The sequence below is a fragment of the Prunus avium genome, chromosome 1 (genome assembly GCF_965620075.1).
Source record: "Prunus avium chromosome 1, drPruAviu1.hap1.1, whole genome shotgun sequence".
Taxonomy (NCBI): domain Eukaryota; kingdom Viridiplantae; phylum Streptophyta; class Magnoliopsida; order Rosales; family Rosaceae; genus Prunus; species Prunus avium.
In genome coordinates, this window is record NC_142284.1 from 36655915 (window position 1) to 36677798 (window position 21884).

Below are 21884 nucleotides of genomic sequence, written 5' to 3' on the forward strand. Positions count from 1 at the left end.
GTATGTGTATAACACTCATGAAATGAAGCACAAGGCTCAAAAGCTCACATTATATGGTTATATAAGTCTAATTTATGCTTGATACAATTATTTGGGTCATGCAAATCCTTTAATTGGAAAATTATGAAACAAATGGCAAGTGCAAAGAAGGTTTCGAACATGTCATGCTAGAACGATGCCAAATTAATTAATTAATTAATTTTTTTTTTACAATAAAAATTTACAAGGAAAACAAAATAAATAATAAATAAAATTCAATTTTCATTTAAGTCATGCAAACATTTATCACAATCTCATCAAATGTGTTCGGAAAGTGAATAAAATCAAAATCAAAATCAAAATCAAAATAAAAGCAAGACTTAACAAAATAAAATAAAAATAAAAACAAGCAAATAAAAAAATAAAAAAATAAATTAAGGAAAAACCAAATTTACATGCTAAACTCCAATACCCCCAAACCTAGAAATGAACATTGTCCTCAATGTTTAAAATTTAGGCACAAGCAATGTCAAACATAACAATTGAAGGTATTAAAGCAAATAAATAAATAAATAAAACAAAAAACAAAAATAAAATAAAATAAAATAATTACAAAATAAAAATTACAAAACAAACAAACAAATAAAAAGAAATGAAACAGTAAAACAGTCGAAACAAAAAGCCCTAAACAGACAGTCTTACGCAAACCAAAACCCAAACAATTAAAAGCCCAACCCAAAAGAAAGTTAACCCACCTTGAAACCTAAACAACGGTGAAAACCCGACCCACAATAAAATCCGAAGCCCAGACGTTTATTTTTTATTTTTTATTTTTATTATTTTTTTTAATTTAAAAAAAAAAATGTGCATTGGGAGCGCAAAGAGTGTGATTTCTGAAAGGGAAGAGCGTGGTCCCTGATGCCTTGGTTCCTGGGGAGTCACGGGTGAAAGGGGTGAGGGACGTGTCGGCGTGCAGAGGCAGCAGTCACATCCCCCAAGCCAGAATTATTGGCTTCTTGGGTGAAGCGGGACGACTTTTTCACTAGAAGGTGGTGAAAGGTGAAAATGCAATTAAGGGGGTTGGGAAACGGGTGTGGCGACATATAGAGATAAGCGGTAAGGGCCGCACAGAACTCAGAACCGCAGCGGCTAGGGTTTAGCAGACTAAGTCTATAAAAGGTAAAAAGAAAGGGTAAAAAAACACAAACTCAGAAACACACAAAAGAGAAAAGAAAGAAAGAAGAAAAGAGAGTGAGAAATCAAATGGCCTCTAACTACCCATTTTCGTTGGATCTCAACCTAGCTCCACCGACTCAGACACGAGGCCAAGCAGCGGCACCAGTATGGATGCCCTACTTTGCTTCCGCACGGGGGCCTGTGACAGTAACTGACTCAATACTCCTGGACAACGATGTTGCCATTGGAGTGGCTAGAAATTTAGTGACTCCTAAAGATATACGTGTTCTGGGGACAAGGGATGACAACCGGGTCGTGAGCGATGCCCTGGCACTGAGCGTGCAGAGTACGGCAACAGTCGCAAGTTTGGGTCATCGCCTACTTGCGAAGTCCCATGAGGTAGAGGTGCTGAAAGGTCAGTTGGCGGCGGAGCGAAGTATGGTTGAGGAGTGTCAGACTGCTATAAAAAGCTTGAAAAGGGAGAGGTCAAGGATAGTGGAGGTGAATCGACACCAGCTAGAAGTATTGCGGGACGAGAATAAAAACCTATCAAAAATGGTAGAGTTGTACTCTCGCGACATGCGAAAACAGCTGGAGGACCTAGACCGACCGGGTAAACGCAAACAAGCAGATCGCGAGAGTAGTTACGCTCAAGCTAAGATTGCGATCTTTGGGAGCTCAAGTGATGAGCCCCAAGAAGCTGTGCGTGAAGCCCCGGAAGAGGACAGCCAGAGGGCCAAACTCAAAGCTCCAATGGTCGAGACACCAAGCACCGAGAAGAAATGATTTCCTACTGCATTATTGTTGTTTTTATTTTATTTTGTTGTTTTTGTATTTTCGTTATTTTGTTTCGGAAATAAAAGAGTAAGGTTGCAGAAAGAAAAAGAAAAAGAAAACACACTTCCCAACTAAAATAAAATAAAGACGACAAACGGAAAAGAAAACACATTTCCCTAACTAAAATAAACTAAAGATGATAGCCGAAAGGGAAAAGCAAAAACACAAAGCTCTAGAAAATGAAAGTAACGGGCAAAAACATTAAACACCAGAAAACACGGAGGAAAAAAAAAGAAAAGTAAAGTAAAGGTGCTCCCCCTTGAAGCGATTAGGTCGAGCATGCCCGGGAAATCTGAAATGGTGTTGGCTCTCTCTCATCAGCATATGTCTATTTAAACCACACCTCTGCAAGCGGATGATACCCAGCATTTCTTCCTGCAAACTCAAGGAAAAACATCAAAAAATTCAGAAGCAAAACAAATGGCATCCTCATGCACTCACCTTGATGATCTCAACCTTGAGCTCTCACTTGCACCACCGAATGCCCAGACAAGGGCTCCTCCAAACACTGTCTTTCCAAACTCTTCATATCATCACGGCACGGCCTCAAACTTTGCTGAGGCAATACCGAACTTTTCTGAGGCACTGTCGAACAAAGCAGTGCTGCTAGGAGGCATGATTAGCAGCAAGCTCACTCCGACAGATCATCTGCATGTGGCACAGAGGTCTGATAAGGCAGCGGTAGAGGAGTCCCACAATTTAACTATGCTCCACGCGGTCTCCGCTACCAATTTGGGCATGCGATTACTGGCGAGGACAAGGGAGTGTGCCGCGATGAGCGAGGAAATAGCTTCCTTGAAGGCTATGGTGGCGGACTTGCAGAAGCGGCTCTACTGTGCCAATCAGCACGTGGAAGCACTGCAGAGAAAAAATGAGGACCATGTGGAGCTGCTGCAGATTCTACAAGTGCGAGAAAATAGAGGCAAGCCATGATGATGATGGAGATGAAGAAGATGAAGAAGATGATGATGAAGATGATGATGATGTTGTTTTTTTGTTTTTTTTGTTTTTATGCAATGTTTGAATTGAAATAAAGTTTGTTTTTAACACTCAGAGAAAAAAAAAAAACTAACTAACCATACCACGTAAATAAATACATAAACTAACTTAACAAAACAAAAACAAAGACTTAACAGAAAAGAAAACAAAGAAAATAAAAAAAAAATAAAAAAAACAAAAAAAACTTAATTTAAAAACACACGAATATACAAGCAACTCATGGATGACCAGTTAAGGGCCTCAGAAAACACAGCCAGGGGATCCGGGAAGGTTGGAGGGGTCACAATGGTCCCGCTTAAAACCCAAACTTCTTAGACACCGAAGGTGTCGCCTATAGAACTCCTAGACACTGTATTGACGGAAGTGCTCACTGGAGTTACCATAAGTCAGCTCATATTAAAAATCTTTTTAAAATTTTTAAGATAAGAAACAAAAACAAATTAAGATAAAATGGAACAACAAACCATAAACGAAAATGAACTAAGTACTCTAAACAAATTCAAACAAACAACATAAATTGTTGTACTAAAAGAAACAAACCAATAAACCAAAGAAAAACACAAACAGCACTTTCTATCACCCGTTTATCACCATTTCGACAGATTCGTTTCTATGTTTTTCAGCTTCGACCTCTGTTCAGTTTTTAGGCTATAACTTTCCAACCGTAAGTCCAAATTTTACGTTCTTTATATGGTTGGATTCAGCACAGAAAAACAAAAAACTCAACGCGGACCAAAAGGTAAAAACAATGACGGAAAGAAACATAATTCAAAGAAGAGAAAGGATTGAAATGCTCCCCCTTGAAGCGATTAGGTCGAATGTGATGCACTTGGAGGTCGCGACTTCTCCCATTGCTCCACACTTCTCATTCTTATGATTGAGGTTGCCATCTCTCTCCATTTTTATTAAGCTATCATAAATTGCTAAAACAAACACACAAACTTGAAATGGAATTAAAAGGATTAGGAAATAAAAACTAAAATGAAAAGGAAAATCAACACACATCCAATTCCATGCTTCAAAGCAACAAGCACCAATGGGTTGTGTAAGCTGGGACTTAAACCCAGTTCTCTTGCTTGTTGGGCAATTGTCCTTTTCTGTTGGACTACAAACACAACTTGTCCATTAACGTCATTAACTTTAAAACTTGAAATTGTCTAGAAAAACATGAAAATGAAAAATAAAAATAAAACAAGTAGGGAAAAGAAATAGAACCAAACTATGTTGCCAATCCCCGGCAACGGCGCCAAAAACTTGTTGTGTAGATACAGCTGCACCAAAATGGATTCAGTTGCATCCTCAACTTGTGATACTCGCAAGTGCACGAGCCGTTGGTAGTTTAGCATATGTAAGTGCGAGGTCGATCCCACGAGGATTGGTGATTGAATGATCCAATTCATTTCCCTACACAAAACATAAATGAAAACAAAAGGAAATAAATACAACAAGAAAGAAAGAAAATAACTAACTCAAGCAGATAAGTTCCCAAGTTCAATTTAGATTAATGGATTGATTCTAGCTAAAGTATGATTAAGCCATGGTGTGTGGTCATAACCTTGTGTTCCTAATTCCCTAATTTGATCATTTGTTGTCTAACCTAAAATTAAGCATTAGGAACCCATTAAGCATAGAAGAACAATTTAAACAACCAAGCATGTATCTAATCCCTGTTGTCGAATGTCCATACATACTCTTCCTATTCATAGTTCAATTCGAATTAAAGCATGGTGTCTACTCTTAATTCAAACCAAGATAGCTAACATGCAAGCCTAAATGGTGATCAATCATTCAAACTAGCATATTAACTTATAAGCATAATGAATAAGAACAAAAATCATAATTGAAACTTGGAAACGAATCAAACTTGAAACTAAAGAAAAGAATTTACATAACAATGAAAATTAAGTAGAACTTGGAAAAACTTAAGGAGAATTTCAGCACAAAGATCTCATTATAACAATTGAAAACTAGAAAGAGAAACTAAGAGAATTTGAGGGAGAGAAGGGAAGGGAGCTCTAGAGAAGTGTTTGAGAGCTCCCCCCCTTGGGGTGTGTTTACAAGCTTGGGAAACCTCACTATATATAGGCCTAAGGAAGCTGAAAATCTGAATTAAGTATGGCTAATGCATACAACACTTTGTTTTATAAAATCTGAAATGGTTGATGCACTTCACTAATGCATACAACACTTCCATTATAAAATCTGAAATGGTTGATGCACTTCACTAATAAATCCCACCAGCAGCCCTAGCTCATCTTCATGTCACCATGACCAAGCTTCCAACCAGAAATAATAGCTCATCCTGAGGTCAGCATGACCAGCAACTTCAAGGGCTTACGAATTGGGCTTCCCTTAAGCAAATTAAGACTTTAAGCACTCAAACTTGAAGTTCAGAATGTCTTCTTTCCAGCCATATATCATTTGGGCCAATCCAAGGTCGGAGGAGGAAGTTAAGGCCAAAACAAATTGCTAACTCATTTTGCGCGCTGATAAAATCCATCCTGAGCATGGCTCTGTGTTTGCTAGGTAACAGACTCCACAATTATCCAATGGGGCTGAATTTCGGATATGTTATAGTATACACCCATTGGAACAACTTTCATGAAGAATGTGGCCTCATCCGAGCTATGTAGGTTGCTGAAACAAAGCTTGCAATATGACCTACGAAACTGGGCTGGCAGGGGACTGTAGCCAAAATTGAGTTTGTCTTTAAGCTCTTCATCCATTCATCCAAATTAGGCCCTAACATGCATGGATTGCATCATTTACTATCCAAAGCTCTCATTATTACCTAAAGCTCAATGAACTGAAAGATAAACACAAAAAGGATTAAAAGCACAAGTTTAACTCAAAAACATAACCAAATCATAAGCTAGAATGGTACAAAATGATATACAATTATGAACCGATCAGGCATCATTGTGCAACAGATCAAGCCCAAACTAGTCCTTCTTTTGGAAGTCGATGATAGGATCATCTTCCACTGCTGGACAGCTGGTTAGGACTTAGGAGAATACAATAGCCTGCTTAATCTTCATCTTTTTCTCCATGATGGTCATCCTGGATTCCTCGGAGTAGGCTAAGATAGTGTTGATTCTTATAAACTTTTGTGGAGGCTCCTTGGCTACATCATGATCCTCGATCTACTGAAAAGCTTTCTTGGCCACGAACTCGGTGCAATGGTCATCTCTTACCAGCTCCTCAAGATGTCTCTTCCAAGACTTACAGTGTCCAATGTAGTGCATGTGCATTCCATGGAAAGCACAATACTTGGTAGTATCTCTTGTGGCAGGATCAGATTTCAGAGGTGGTGGTCTCTTCAGCCATGGCTTGTCTTTCACCTGGTGTAGAATTTGATTTATTGGAATCGTAAATTTTATGTAACTCTTTCCAGCTGAAGAGTTGCCTTAGTCAGCCTGCTTGCCTGCCTTCTTCGCAGTGATCCTATCGTCATCCCAAAGTGCGTAACGTTCTATTGTTGCAAAGACGTTAACCAGTGTCTGACTTGGAATGATGGTCAGCTCGCGGTATAAGTCATGCTCGGTTGGCAAGCCTTTCTTGAAAGTAGAGGACGCGATTCGATTATCGCATCTCACAATGCTGGACTTTTCCGCCTTAAAGCTCCTGATGTAGTCTCGAATAGACTCATCGTGCTTTTCTTCAAGTTGAAGAGGTGGCAGATTGCTTCTTGATCACCCGGTAGACGGTATAGCTCTTCAACCTTGCAATTGAGATCTGCTTGGCTATTTGGGCATGCATGAGAGAATTATGTGGAGCCAAGTTGATAATGGCCTAGGGTTTCTCCGAAGGCGCAAATAGGTGCAGCATTTAAAGGTTGTGGCGGCAAAGGTGGGTGTAGCGATACCTGCTCCAAAATCGGTCGAAGCTGGGCAGCAGTAGCAACATGGGAGTTGCTAGTCTCAGCGGCGATACCGTGGGGACTTGGTGCCGCAGGGGAGTTCGTGGGCACTGTCTTGCTTCTCATGGTGACACTTTTCACCGTGGTTGTTGTTTGTGCCTAATAAATCACGGCCATGAACTGACCGAAGGAATCCCTTTTCTCGGCCCAAGCACTTCCTCGAGAAGCTAAAGTGCAGCGTTTCGCCAAGGTGTTTTGCCTTCCTGAAAACAACGGAAAAGTTGCCAAGGCATGATCATCTCGGCCTCGATTGTAAGCCGAGGCCGAGGCAGAGCAAAATCACGGCCAGAGATATCAGAATCAAATCATCACGTGATAGCAGGGTCCCATGCTTCATTTAATGAAGTAATGCCTCTGTTTATTGCAGCAAACCCACTGGCCACGAATAAGCATTTAATGCATGAGGGAAGGTGGGAAGTGACTGAAGTCAGGGTTTGGCGACAGGAAACAGAGTGATTAGACGTGGACATTCTCACAAGAATTCTTGCAGCTTGAGAGAGTAGGTCACCAGCCATCAGAGCAATAAATGCGTCTCCACGGCCAGAGGTGCAGAACCCACGATCAGGGCGGTGGCCGAGATTTACCAAGATTTATGGAGTCACACCACCATGCTTCACAATCCCAAATGTCGATTAGACTACCCACTTGCTCTGATCAGGCTCCACCATGCAGGTTTTCAGCCTCGATTCCTCCTCCAGAGCCCTTCCTATAAATACAAGGCTCAAACTACGATCAAAGGGTTCAAACACCAAACCAAAGCCTCCCACGGAGCAACTTATATTTTCCTGTAATGCACTTTCAATATCTTTACTTGTTTTCCTAGGAGTAGTGTTAGACTGTAAGGAAAATTCATTCATTAATATATCATACGACCCTTGATTTTCAAGGTGCCGGAGCATCATCCTTGTTATTCGCTCATTCACCCCATATATCATACGACCGTCGCTCCCTGAGCAGCGCGCCGGAGCACCGCCCAAAACCCACCAACACCATCACTAAACGGCCTTGTAGCTCAGGCCGTGAACCTAACAGCCGAGATTAGTTCCTCTCTCGGCTACAATCGTTTGATTAGAAGACGAGTCCAAACAGGCGCACCACTTAACCATTCTATCCACATCAACCATCTCGACGCACGGTAGACCGTGCTGGCACGCCCGCGCACAACCGCACCGCACCCAAAAGCAGGAAGCCGCGTGTCAACGCATATCCCCTCGGCCCGGAAACCCAGGCCGTGAGATCTGCGCGGTAGACAGTTGTTTCAAATGCTTTAAATGGATTTGATAAATGGAAAGGAAACAGATTTCCTTATTGAAATTTGTGAGAGCTTTGCTTTGAGTATATTTCAAGGCTCTTAATGAAAGCACCAAAATGTTTGTGCAAATTTCTCATGGGAGAATATTCACAGATGATTCTCTCTCTCTCATACGTTCCCTTGCTAGATTCCCTACAAGACAAATGGCGATCAACGGAGAACCACCGGTGTGGTGGTGGCCAAGGGCCCTCCAATGCCTAAGTTAGTAATATGATCTCGAAAGATGCATATAATACTAAATGGATTGAGATATTTCTCTACGGGGGAGATATGTGGCTTGGGAGTTGAGTAGGTAAGAGAGGTGACAGCAGCAAAGGCTGGCCAGCCAACAAAAAAGAAAGCAGAGGAAGATCTCGGCTGGAGAGAGAGAGAGAGAGAGAGAGAGAGAGAGAGAGAGAGAGAGAGAGTAATTTTAGGGATTTTTCAGATTTACCTTATTTGTGTCCTCCATTTAGCTTAAATAGATTTTCCTTTCTTGTAACATTCCTTTTCCAATTAAGGAGGAAGTTATGGAAGAAAATAAATATATTGAGGGAATTTATGGAATTTATTCCCTCAACCTAAATAGGTAATCCCCATATTGAATATATTATTAAATCAGAATATTAATTTAAATAATATATTCTTAAAGTTTACTTCTTTTTCACGTGGCGCCTCTTAATTGATTGCCTAATTTATTTGCTCCCACACTTGTTTTATTGCAAATGCATCATGGGTTAATGAAAAAATAGAAAACAATATTCTTGTTTAATTACTTATTTGATAAGGAATATTATATTTGGTTTAATTACTTATTTGATAAGGATTGCAATTACTTTTTGCTGCCTAAAATAAATTTGAATTGATATTCACCAAACCAAACCAAACCAAAAACTTCAGGTGTGGCAAAAGCAAATTGAAACAATATTTACCATCTTTCTGGTATTGCATCATCATCTCTTTAATGAAAAAAGACTTGGCAACTGAGAGCTCTGTCTTTTTCATGTCATTCTATGTCACACAACAATCATGTGGAACACATTTGCTTTAGAGATTAACAAGTCTTTAAACGTGGGCTTATTGGAACTTCAGGTCCCTCAAGGCTCAAGAAATCTACAAAAGGCAGAATAGGAGTTTGCATGGACCAGCTTTAAATGATGTGGGTACTGCATAAAGACCAGTTGCATGAAACCACAAATGCTTACCGCGGCCACTTGCATCAACACAAATGATTACGGGCCACTTACATCAACGATCAACGGTCCACAATCGCTCACTCAAACACGTATCAGTTGTATTGACCACTTGCATCAACGATCAATAGTCCACATTAACTCAATCAAACCCGGATCACTTGCATTAACGATAAACAGTCCACTTTCACTCACTCAAACACGGATTACTTGCATTAACGGTTCACAATCACTCACTCAATGGCTGATCTGATTGATGTGATTGAAACTTGAAACCCGACAGGTTGTATGTGAAGGTCTATTGAGTCTGGTAGAATCACACTAATAATAAACTAATGTAAGCTTTGAAACCAACGAGAACAAAAGTAGAACTTTAAAACGCATAATGATCTCGTCACATATAGGACCAGCAAGAAGAGAGAACAAATGGGAGTCAATTCTTTCATTCAAATGATAAAAGCCAGCTTAAGATACAACAGAAAGGCACCATTTCAGCTTGGACGAAATAGCGCCTAGCAATACATGCACCCTCCAAAAAACTCAACTACAACAACAAGAACAAAAGCCGGTAAAACCACTGCGAATACTACCAAGGGTAGCTCAAGTGCAGGAACACGAAGCCTGCGAATACTACTATTATGTAGCTCAAGTGCAGGAACACGAAGCCTGCTAGTTGGAGTCAGATAACTGATTCTAGCTAACAAAAAATGAATGCTATGCAATCAAATTCTCCTTGTGGTGATGATCCAGAGAAGAATCAGGAGACTTAGATTGCATGCCAAGCACTAAGGGAACGAATAAATCAAACAACTACTTCTACTCAATCTCTCTAGAGCCACAAAACTGCAGGACATGATGCCCTCCCTTTCATCAGAGTACCACAGCAACCTTCTCCTGGGAAATTAATGACAGAGGATGGGCAATGAGGGGTTCGTAGTGATCAGCTCCGGCACCACACCAACCTGTTTGAGAAAATGTTCAGAAATGTAGGCCCAGCTAGCTAATGAAGAAGCTAATCGACCACATGGCATGTATTTTCAGAGGACAGATTGTTTTTCATTACCTGTTCCTTTCATGAAAAGAAAGAAAGGAGGTTCACAAATTTGACTCCTGGGTCGATGTGGAAGGAAGAAAACACAATTTTCTTCATCAACCATTGCATCCGATCCATGTGCTTGAACCTGTAATTGATGAATTTCAGACAAGAATGATTCACAAGAAGATGAATAATCCAGTGCATCTCACAAACTTCAAAATTGCAAAAATAATATATACCAATATCCCAACAAAGCAAAGTAAACGGCAGCTTTATCATTTCTCCTCATAGAATTGTAGAAAAACAACATTAAAACCAAAAAGATCCTCTGTTGCAAATCAACTCAGCCTTCTCAAACGTTAAGTGCAATAAACCTTAATACACTTCTAAACTTTAGTAACTGACAATAACATCCACACCTGTAAACAGTTTACTGATCAAATTAATTATCAAAATCTTCAACCAAGACTCTTTCTGAAGAAATTGAGTGAACAAGCAATAACATCCACACCAACCAAAACTTCTCCTTACCACATATATCTCTCGCTTAAACTCTGTGGCAAGACACTCTATTGCGATATCATCTCCAAAAGCCGCGGCATGACCTTCTCTGTTTTCATCAATGGATAATAAACCTTCCTCTGTGTACTGCAATGTGATGATATCATATTCATCATGGGTAGAACCAGAGGTCGACATGTATTTGGCCCAACTTGCTCCATCATTCACTGGGATACATCTTTCTTTGTAAATAGACTCTGCTGCCAGCTCTCTACATTCAAAAGAAAATGAAAAGACAAAACTATAATAAGGCAATCGAATCAAACATAATTAGGAAATTTAAGAGTAGCATACAAGAAATGAAAATTTTTCAAATCTGAAAAGAAAGATGATTTTTTTTAAAATTATTCCAAATAAATTGTATTGTTCACATTTCAAGAAAGAAAATTTAACCCTAATAAAAACGATTTTTTTCTTTTATTATCACATTTCACGTGTAAAACTTTAGATTTCAAAGAAATGAACAAGAGCAGATCTGAAGAAATATTACCTCTGCATGCCGAGCTGAAGAAGCTCATCGATGGCAGAGTCAAGACTCAAGCGCTCGTCTTTCTTGGCCAACAACTTGACCTCCTGAATCACATGTATCCCCCACCCAGCCCTCAGATCAGGCGCGTACATATGCCGGATCGCGTCGTCTATCCCGCGCTTCTCCTCCCCGGCCGCAGATCCGTAGTCCTCCTTGAACCTCCGGACCGTCCGCCTCCTCAACTCCCGCGCGTCCACCTCACGCGCTGCCCTCATCGCCTTCTGGGACGCCGTGAACAGGCAATTCCCGTCCGACGACACCTCGCCCCCGTGCGACAGTCTGAAGACCATCGACTTCTGTGGCATTAACGAGTCCGAGTCGGACTTGGACGAGTCTTGATCCTCTGGGTGCTTCCACAGCACGCCTTTCGTGTGCAGCCTCTGGAGGTGCCGTCTCTGCTGCTCCTCCAGGCCCACCACGCTGTCCCATGCGACGTCGGCCGTTGACTGGTCAACGAGATCTACGGCCGAGATTGCGTCTTCGTCCAGTGGCGACGCCTTGGGTGGGTCCCTCCAGGGAACCGTCGGCGAGGAGCTTTGAAATGTCTCGGCAACCGTAGTCGAATCGCATAGTAGTTTCCCCATTTCCCAACTTTTTCCTCTTCTTTTGAAAAATCTTCAATCTTCTTTATTTATTTTATTTATTTTTGTATTTCTTGGTACGCTTTCTCTTCTTCAACGGAAGTTGCAGAAGAGAGAGAGAAGAGAGAGAGAGAGAGAGAAAGAGAACACAGAGTTAACGGATAGATTTATGAAGAGCGGGACAATTCGGACACGTGGATAAATCTGACGCGTTTAGAAGCATGCTGACCGAGGGAGAGGTGCTATCGTGAGCCGGTGGCGCATGAGGATTGAAGCTGAGCCAAGTCTCAGCCTGATTTTATTTCCAAATTCTGAATATTATTATATGGAAAATATTCCTCCACTAGAGACGTTGGTGTTAGTTGGCATATGCTGCTCCGAAATTCGAATGTTATTGGGTTGGTGCACTCGTACTCCGACCAATACTTATTTGACAACTCAGCTTTATTATTTTAGTGGGACCCATCACCAGTGTTGACCTTGATTGTAACGGTTAGAAAATGACGTGGCAGTGTCTGATTGGCAGAGTAGTTGTATAAAAAAATGTGCGTTATATTACAGTGGAATTAAGTTCGAGGTATTTGACCGTTTTTTGAATGGTGTGGATTTTACAAAGGGTAGTTATTGGGTTGTTTTGTTTGCCGGGGTTGTTGTAGAATTTCTGTTGCTTGCCTTTTGAGCGGGATCAAAACTTGACGCGGGCAGTTGGCGCAGGTATGGTAAATAAATCGGACCAAAAAAAATTGTAATCTAATCAATCAATTATGGTATCAAATTTCAATTTTTTACCATTTTCTCAAGAACATTTCAGGTAAAATTTATTGTAATTTTCTATTACCAACTTTCCAAAAATTGAAATAACAAAGTCTAAGTTTTAAAAAAAAAATAAGCGATAGTATATTATTAATGAGCAAACAAAAGTACAAATTCCAAAAACTAAAAAGAAATAAAAATCCTAAATAGAAAATAAATCATAACAAACTCATAAAGAGTTTATGAAAATTATTAATCTAAAACAAAACTAAGAAACAATACTACAACTCCACATTTTTCGGGCAACCCGAAGAAAATCATAGCGTCATATCGGCTAAACTCATAGTCCTGCATTGGCTAAACCCGAACCCAACACAACCAAACATCTTCCCCTCTTTAGAGCTTCAAACTATGTTGAAGGGTGGCAAAACTTGTAACAATTTGATTTCACAAAGCTATATATGATCATGACAAATAAGTTGACTATTAGCAGGACAGTTTTATGGTTGGCTCTTTCCTTTTGTTTTGCTGATAAAGTTTCAGTTGGCTCAATGCCATTGCTATGTAAATGATTGGCTTCATATTCATATGACTCTTGCTATAGAGCTTAATAAGTAAGTGCTTATTTGGAACTAAAAAGCAAAAGCGCATAACACTTTTCCATTCTCTCTTGCTATTCCATCATAATTATGACGTCTTGAAAAACTTTTACATTATGGAACAGGCAAAAGGGTTGTCATCACTAAATATTTGGTTGGGGTAAATATGCTGAGATGAGTATTGAAGAGGATACTGAAATATATTTTCCCTTTCTGGGTCTTTCTTATTGTTGTTGTTGTTGTTGCTGCCCTGTTTTTGTCCTTGTTCTTGCTTTACAATCTCAGCATGCTTCCCCAATTGTTGTTTGATGTATTCTATCAGCTTTGGTGGATCAACCACTCCCCTCACTGTCACCCTTGAGCTCTCCATATTTGCTTCAACACTTACAACACCTAAAATTGCAGCTAATCCCCAACAACAACAACAACAAAAATTCAAGATTAAAATCCCCAAATTAAAGAAACTATTGAAGAGTCTTTTAGAGATTTGTACCTTTCATTTTCTCCAAGTCTTTCTTAATATCATTTGCACAGCCTTCACAATGCATCAACATTTTCAACACCACAACCTTCACCTGAGGCTGAGCCTGCATGTATATTTACAATACCAACAATCAGTAGACTAGAAAAAATCATGCTTTATTTCATTCTTCAAGACTAAAAATAACAGAGACATACCTCTTCTTTCTTTTGAGGCTCTTTTTTCTCTTTGTATTCAGGCTTTGGTTTTGGAGAGATAAGTTCAGCATTGCTACTATACTTCTTCTGCAATCTCTCCAAAACCTTCAATGGATTGGCCTTTTTCCCCTTCACAACCACTCTCTGATTCGCATAATCAACCGTAACATCTTCGATGCCTAATATTCATTTCAATGAAAAACAGAAACAAAAATTATATATGTGCATGTGAAAAATTAAATAGAAAATTTGGCATAAGTCTAATTATGAGGAGAGATTTTGGGTGCAATCCACGCAGAAATTGTTGTTGATCCAAGTCCTTTGACTTTTGTGCCACATAAGATTACATGCCTATTTCAATTTATTGATATTTACTTTTTTTTATTTTTTATTTTTTGTTCCAGTTATGCACCTAAAACATAAATAAGGTAAATTATGAATTCCTAAAACTGGTAAGTTATTGATTTGTAAGATATTAATTATCATATTTGATTTGAATTTAATTGCAAATCTATTTATTGAATTCTGAAATTTTCCCAAGGTATACCGACATCAAAATTTGTAATAAGAGTTCATAAAAACTTCATACCTTAACAATTATGCATACACCTTGTATGCAATATGCAGGTAATTAAACTCATAAATTACCTCTGGTCCAGGTAATTAAATCCATAAATTACCTCTAGTCTAGGTACGTAGTTATACCCTCTAGCCCAGCTAATTGAACTCATATAATATCTTGGTATGGATCTTTAAACTCAACTGAGATAAAAATCCATACAAAATTTCTTTGGAAAAAAAAAAAAAAAACTATTACATGGAAGACATGTACATATGTATATAAATATGAATCTCCAGAAAAAACTGCTTAAGAAAACTCAAGAAAAAAACACTTACTTGTAAGGCAGGTACATATATACCTGTATATATTAACATTATTTACCTGTATGTCAGGTACATAATTTAATGTGGGTACTTGTTTGATCAATTGGAAAAATATGTGAGTCTTTACTTTTTTATTGATTAAATTGTATTTTATCTATTTATTAGGAATATTATCAAGGAAAAAAATTTCAAAATTCAAAATTTGGAATTTAATTTCAAGGAAATAATGCATTAAATTTAGATTTTCAATGTATTTTCCTTATTTACCTTAAAGGGTAAAATCGACACAACAAAAAAGTAATAAATGTCAAAGGACCTACATCTAAAACCAAAAACACGAGGACTAGGAGAAATTATAGAATGATACGGTATCACCACGTCAGCTGGTGATACTTCTACTCGAAATTCGCCATGTGTATAATTTATTGACAACTAGATTCACCACTTATTTTAACTCTTATTAAATAAAATTAAAGAGATATAAAAAAACTTAAGAAAAAGAAAAAAGAAAACCCCCCAGAAACCACCTGCTTCATCGACGAACTCCAAAACCCCACACCCACCGTCTGCCATGACTACTGCGTCACTCTTTCACAATAAATAGAAAAAAATTTTGATTCGGCTATTGGTACATTTTGAAAGCTATGCAACCAAGATTGGATTCCTATTCACCTACCTTATTTGCTTTTCCTGTCAAACATCTCAATCGCCATATATTTTGTAGGACTTTGAAAACTTATTAGATTCCTCAAAACCTTCGTATGAAATTAAATGATTCCATAAAGATCATAAATCCACCCCCTCAAATCTTCAATCTAAATCCCTTGAACCCTAAACCCATAATAGTGAGAAAATTCCTTGAACCCTAAACCCATAATAGAGGGGAGGGAGAGATTTAAAAAAAGAAAAGAAAAACCGATGGGCAGCCATGGCAAAAAGTGTGGAGGAGGAGCTTTGGCGGCGAGCTCAGGGAAGGGGTTGCTAGGGATTTTTATTATTATTGAGTTTTATTTTATATTTTTTTAATGGTTTTAAATTATAAAATTAAACTTTTAAATCCAGCTGTATAAAAATTTAATTTTTCTTTAAAAAGTTATACACACGGCAAATTTTAAATGGAAGTATCACCAGCTGACGTGGTGATACCGTACTACTCTATAATTTCTCGAGGAGTAGACCCAATGACAGCTAATCCTTTTGGACCTAGATCTAAGAACCCCAAAATTAAATACTTGCACAACCCAAAATTAATTATGTTTACCTTCAACCCCTTTCAAGCATTTAGAAACCTTGCTTTTGCATCCTTCACAATGCATAAGTACTCTCAACACAATCTCTTTGCTCGACTGGCTGTTCTTCTCATCTTGTTGATTTTTCTCTGCGTTTTGGTTATTGTTCTCCTGTTTATCTTGTCTCTAATAAATAACCAAAACAAATATTATGCAAAAAATTCACCACCATATTTTGGTTATTGTTCTCCTTTTTTAATACACCACCATATTAATATACATCCCAGCAAATAAATAAACAAATAAACAAATTTAGTCTAATGAAGGAGTTGATATTTTTTTTTTTTGGTCTGAACTACGAGGTGGTCCTGGATGGGCCCCAACTATGGGTGGCACCTTTAAGCCTTAACCACAACCCAGACTAATCCCCGATCACACCGGGTCGGCCCGTAAGGGGTAAAGTGCTAGCCAAAATGGTGACTCCATACGAAAGCAGGGATCGAACCCCTGACCTCTCTTAAGGAATGAGAGTGCCGAACCACTCGGAGTTGATCTTTTTGATTTCCTCTTATCCTACTCTGGTTCGCTAACGTGGTCATCTCCATGGCTGCTCTCGCCTTGTTCTTGTGTTTCTTCCATCTCTGACCTCTTAACTGTGACCACCTTATTAGCCACATTTAGGAGGCGTGAGCAAAGCTTTTCCAAAAGAAATCTTCCTTCCACTACCACTACTGGATTATCCTTATCAACCACAACATTTTCAACTCCTGACATAGAAAGAAAAAAAAAATGTTTATATATATAGAGACCCAGAGAGGAAACAACAACAAAAAAAGGAAGCATTTTGTACCTTTAGTTCGTTTGCAGCATTTTTCCACATCTCTTATACAACCTTCACAGTGCTTGGTAAACTCTAGCTCAACAAATTTGCACCACTGTTAAAAATAAAAATAAAAAAAAGAAATAAAATATACCTTTGAAAAGATTGTAATATTGCACTTCCTAATGTATTCAAAACCGTTGTTGAGTGTCAAACCTCTTCTTTCTTTTTTGATACATTTTCAACCTCTTCTTTTATTAAGGGGACGCGTTCATATCCCCCGAAGCTTTTTTTCTTTAACCACTTCACAGCCTTCATGCTTCAAAACTTCTTGATCTTTCACCTCTTTCTTCTCTTCACTTGTCTTCCTCTTTTGCTTTTTTCCCCCCCTATTTAACAATGGACAGTTTCTCAAAGGAAAACCACGTGAAAATTAGAAAGTAATTAGGCACATTGCTGCCATTGCAATGGATTGATAAGAAATTAATTCTGTGATCGCTTAAATATTTGCTACCACTCGTGGCCCTTCAAATAATTAACATTGAAATCATTGATTGATATGCTGCTATAAGATTAGCCTTTAATATTTCTTTTAATCGCATGTTTATGGCTTGTTTGGTATCCTAATTAGATCCATTTTTTAAAACTCAAAAATAAATTTTGAGTCCAAAGCCCATAATTTGTGTTTGGTAAAGTCCATTTTTCAAAAGGCCAACCAAAAAAACCTCAAAACATGCCCAATTTTAAAAATAAAAAAAGAAGCGAGGTTTTACATTTTTTTTTCTCTCTCTCTTGTCTCTCGTCTTCCTATTGGTCTCCCCAGAGCCCAACCTGATCCAAACCTGCTCCCAGATCTCATCGACACCTACTGGTTTCACACCTACTGGTCTCCTAGATCTCTCTCTCCTCCCTCGCACCTATTTAAAAACTCGTGTTTTGTTATAATAAAAAATCATGAATTTTTAGTATGATACCAAATGAGCCCTTACTTCACATGGAGGAATGAAAATGTATGTGGCCCCCACACAAAATCATGAATTTAACTACTTATTTTGGAGGAATTGGACTCTTGGGTGGGAAGTGGTATTCTAATTCCTAGAGCTAACCCATCAGGAATCTATCTTTTTTACCTATTATATTCTCACACAAATTTTAAAAATTCTAAATTTGTCATCTACTTTAACCCAACAACAAAGGTATTCTAGTAATCAAACTGATTCAATTCTGATTCATGGTATTTTTGTAAACAACTTATAAAGAATCAGTAACATTCATACTCCAATTCCATATAGTTTAATAAACAACTTCAATAAGAATCCTGATTCTAACTCTTCTCTATTCAATTTATCGTCATTCGATTACGAATTCATAAATGTGACATTAAACCTTCCTTGTGTATAATTGCCATTGCTATCCTGCCAATATCTTACTCTCCTCCTTCCACAAACGATGGTCATGAAATAAAAACAAAGGAATCTATGTGCCCTTCAAATAGTTTATTATTGTTTGTATATTATAACTAGCTTTTCATTCAACTAACATAAATCAAACCTGCACAAATTTATCGCATAAGTGAATTAATTAGTAACATCACCTATTTCACCGAAAAATAGTGTCAGGGCAAACTAGTTGGCATTGTTTCCAAGGGCCCTGGCCCATCGCACCAAAAGAAAGAGATGGTTCCAGACCGAATTTAAATACTGCCTGATACATACCAAAGCAGCATAATGCCGTGGTCTTGGACACGTGTCGGCCAAATTCAGTAGTACGTTGGCACGAAACCAAGTGTCGTGCGCAGAATATTACACGTACAAACAGAGGAGAAGATCCTTTTGTTTTAACACATATACGCACGCACTCTGCCTCTCTCCCCTGATCTGATGCATCGTCTTTCCATTCGGAGGCTTTCGTTTTGGTTTTGAATCATTTGCTTTAATTTCCTTCTCGCTCATCTCATATCTTCAGTAAGATCTCTCTCTCTCTCTTAAACTCTTTCATGTTCTTTCAAGAATTTCAATAACAACTGTTTATATTTTCATTCTTTTCCAGGCAGTTATAGTTTGTATATATGAATGTGTTGCGTTGCATTTCAAATTGTTAATATTTCTTAATTGGATCGGGTGATAATTATGTATGGAAAGATTGATTAACCAATCCTTGTTAATTGAAACCTTTTTTGATTGGTTACCATTTATGGCCCTTCAAATAATTAACATTGTTTCAAATCTCTGATTGATACACTGCTAAGATTTGCATTCATTTCTTCTTGTAAATGTGAATTGGGTCAATTTGTTTCCATCTTGTTCAGGTTCAAGAAGTATCAACAGGAAGACTCTTAACAAATCTTCCCAAGCTAGTTTGATTATAATCTCTAAACATCTCCACACAAAAAAAGACATGTCAGGTGTGTCTCTTGCTGTGGCTCCTAGAACGGAGCCTGATACAACAACTACAAAACCCGGATCTAACTCGCAAGAGAAACCGCAGCACCGTCGACAACAGCAGGCTGCTGTTGGCGGTGTCATGGGCTCATTGCGGGTAATTGAGCTCCAACTCGTGGCCTTCATCATGGTGTTCTCAGCCAGTGGCCTTGTCCCGCTCTTTGATTTGATCTTCCCTGCTTTTGCCTCTGCCTATCTCTTAGCCCTGTCTCGCCTGGCCTTCCCGGCACAGGGCACCGTCAATTCCAGCTCTCAGGAGATTTTCCAAGGCAGCAGATTCTTCAGGGTCTATGTGATCGTGGGCACCACCATTGGGCTTTTCTTGCCGCTTGCATATGTGCTGGGTGGCTTTGCAAGGGGCGACGAACATGCTGTGCGCTCTGCAACACCCCACTTGTTCTTGCTCTCGTTTCAGATTCTGACTGAGAATGTGATCAGCGGGCTGTCGCTGTTTTCGCCGCCGGTGAGAGCTTTGGTCCCATTACTTTACACTGTCAGGAGAATCTTTGTCATCCTCGATTGGACCAGAGATGTTTGGCTCAACAAAACCCTGCCTGCCAATGCACAGTTAAAGGTAAATTACAATCATATTTCTCGTGGTTCTTAATTGGTTTTCTTATTTGGGGTACTTGTAATTGTAGGACACTGCATGGTTTTGGTTTGGGAGGACCTTGGCCATAGCCAATTTCCTATATTTCTCCATCAACCTGTTTGGGTTTTTGATCCCTCGGTTCCTTCCTAAGGCGTTCGAGAGGTACTTCAAGGAGAGGGATGAAGTTCATGCCAAGATGGCAGAAGACAAGCGCTCTGCAGCAGCTGCAAATAAATCAGAACCAATTTCAGATAAGAAAGCTGCTTGAGTCTTGGTTTTCTTGCTCCCCCCTCTCGCGGTCATGGTTATATATAGACTGTTTTTGTTAGCAGAATCTACCTCTAAATTTACTGCATCTTAACTTAATCAATTTGCTGAACATGATATGGCTTGTTGATCTATGTAAGTTTGTTTTTTATAACTTCGTTTGTTGATGTTGTCTCACGTGCTGAGGTATATTTAACTAAAGAAAAGCAAAGGTGGTTGCTCACTTTCAAGTTCAAATTTGTATTGTGGTCGACCGAGGACCAACAAAATCTTTTGAGCCTGCCAATCCAACCACAGCCGTAAATCCCAGCAGGAGACAAGGATTTAAACTCTCAACCCACTCCAAACCAGAATTTTGATCTAAATCTCACTCCAAACCGCAGTCGCAAGTTTGAAAATGTCCCGTCTTTTATTAATTTGAAAAGAAAAAGCCAAACCCAAACTTGGATAAAAACGTAAATGATCCAAACTTGAGGAGAAGAGTGCCTAGTGAATTTTTATAAATAAATCATACACTATTTAATTTCTATAAGAAAAAAAAATCCAAAAATAAATCATACACTATTTAATTTCTATAAGAAAAAAAAATCCAAAAAAATAACAGTTGACTCTATTTAATTTAATTTTAATTATTAAATTATTTTGATGCTTTTTTTGAGTGTTTTGGGTTTTTTTTAATGAGGTTTTGGGGTTGGGCTTGTTTTAAGAAATCGATGGCAGTTTTGTAAGTTATAAGAAGTTAAAAGCCTCTTTGTTATGTTGTAAATGAGTTTTGAGTGTGTTTCTAAAGTCCATTTTATATATGGTATTTTTATAATTTAGGCCCCTATATTAGGTATAATAGTGAATCACCCCTTTTTTTTTAGGTCTAAGAGTATCTAGTGATCAGTGATCAATGAGGCCCATGGATAGTTTTTTCTTTTATTTTTGGCATGAATAGTTTTTTTTCTTTTGTATTTTTTTGACAAAAAGTCGTTTTTGGCTCTTGTAGTTTGTCAAATTTTATTATTATTATTTTTTTTTATCAATTTGAACTCCATAGTCTTAATTTTATCAATTTTATTAATGTGGTTTTCAATTCAAAGCAGTTTCAAGGAAATTTAAATTTATGTCAAAATTCCTATATGACGTAGTGTGAGAACCCAATTACCTAACATAACTAAGCCTGAAATCCATTAGAGATGAGGATATCTCAATCTTATTAATTTCAGAATGATAACATAATGTTCTAATCACGGGCTAAAGTTGGTTTAAATATTCTAAAAACTTAAGGAAACAAAAATGAAATTAAAAGAGAAATTAACAAAAGTTTTCAAAAATTGGAAAAATAATAAATAAAAAGCTCATTTGTGCTGTTAAACAATCTCAAATGCCTAAAAAAGTCCTTACATCATGGCAAAAGAAGGAGTTTTACTTGTGATGTCGTTCTCTTCGAAATGGTAGGTCATGAGTCGAAATCAGAACTCGGAATCAAAACTTAAAATTTGTCAGTTTTATCTTTACACTTGCCACACTCCAA

At 38.3% G+C, this 21884-nt stretch overlaps 3 protein-coding genes across 4 annotated transcripts; 1 reads left to right on the forward strand and 2 right to left on the reverse strand.

The window, feature by feature from the left end:
• Positions 1-9812: 9812 nt before the first annotated feature.
• On the reverse strand, positions 9813-12447 carry LOC110756784 (Gap junction beta-4 protein). Of its 2 annotated transcripts, XR_015833154.1 has the most exons (5): positions 11482-12447; positions 10962-11202; positions 10670-10849; positions 10458-10575; positions 10290-10356 (listed from the first exon to the last, which is right to left on the reverse strand). XR_015833154.1 is itself a non-coding variant. In XM_021958242.2 (4 exons), exons 1-4 carry the CDS (start codon positions 12102-12104, stop codon positions 10265-10267), a joined length of 1074 nt encoding a protein of 357 aa, XP_021813934.1. In that variant the 5' UTR covers positions 12105-12441; the 3' UTR covers positions 9813-10264. The 2 variants fall into 2 exon arrangements, 1 of the variants encoding a protein (XP_021813934.1); XM_021958242.2 differs by lacking the exon at positions 10670-10849 and having other exon boundaries at positions 9813-10356; positions 11482-12441.
• Positions 12448-13562: 1115 nt separating this feature from the next.
• LOC110756771 (heavy metal-associated isoprenylated plant protein 8-like) lies at positions 13563-17383 on the reverse strand. The gene is made up of 7 exons (XM_021958227.1): positions 17282-17383; positions 17096-17180; positions 16837-17012; positions 16278-16431; positions 14132-14310; positions 13947-14040; positions 13563-13846 (listed from the first exon to the last, which is right to left on the reverse strand). Exons 1-7 carry the CDS (start codon positions 17381-17383, stop codon positions 13563-13565), a joined length of 1074 nt encoding a protein of 357 aa, XP_021813919.1.
• Positions 17384-18870: 1487 nt separating this feature from the next.
• On the forward strand, positions 18871-20519 carry LOC110756794 (uncharacterized). Its single transcript, XM_021958253.2, has 3 exons — positions 18871-19029; positions 19374-20080; positions 20148-20519. Exons 2-3 carry the CDS (start codon positions 19463-19465, stop codon positions 20364-20366), a joined length of 837 nt encoding a protein of 278 aa, XP_021813945.1. The 5' UTR covers positions 18871-19029; positions 19374-19462; the 3' UTR covers positions 20367-20519.
• Positions 20520-21884: the final 1365 nt, after the last annotated feature.

Bases quoted from the DNA above. Each gene is read 5' to 3' on its own strand.
- LOC110756784 (XM_021958242.2), bottom strand. From the start codon at position 12,104: ATGGGGAAACTACTATGCGATTCGACTACGGTTGCCGAGACATTTCAA. The intron at 10,576-10,961 runs GTAAGGAGAAGT...CATCAATTACAG, and splicing joins TTAAGCGAGAGATATATGTG to GTTCAAGCACATGGATCGGA. The intron at 10,357-10,457 runs GTAATGAAAAAC...TTTCTCAAACAG, and splicing joins TCTTTTCATGAAAGGAACAG to GTTGGTGTGGTGCCGGAGCT.
- LOC110756771 (XM_021958227.1), bottom strand. From the start codon at position 17,383: ATGAAGGCTGTGAAGTGGTTAAAGAAAAAAAGCTTCGGGGGATATGAA. The intron at 14,311-16,277 runs GTAAACATAATT...AATGAATATTAG, and splicing joins ATGCTTGAAAGGGGTTGAAG to GCATCGAAGATGTTACGGTT. The intron at 13,847-13,946 runs GTACAAATCTCT...CTGCAATTTTAG, and splicing joins AGACTTGGAGAAAATGAAAG to GTGTTGTAAGTGTTGAAGCA.
- LOC110756794 (XM_021958253.2), top strand. From the start codon at position 19,463: ATGTCAGGTGTGTCTCTTGCTGTGGCTCCTAGAACGGAGCCTGATACA. The intron at 20,081-20,147 runs GTAAATTACAAT...TTGTAATTGTAG, and splicing joins CTGCCAATGCACAGTTAAAG to GACACTGCATGGTTTTGGTT.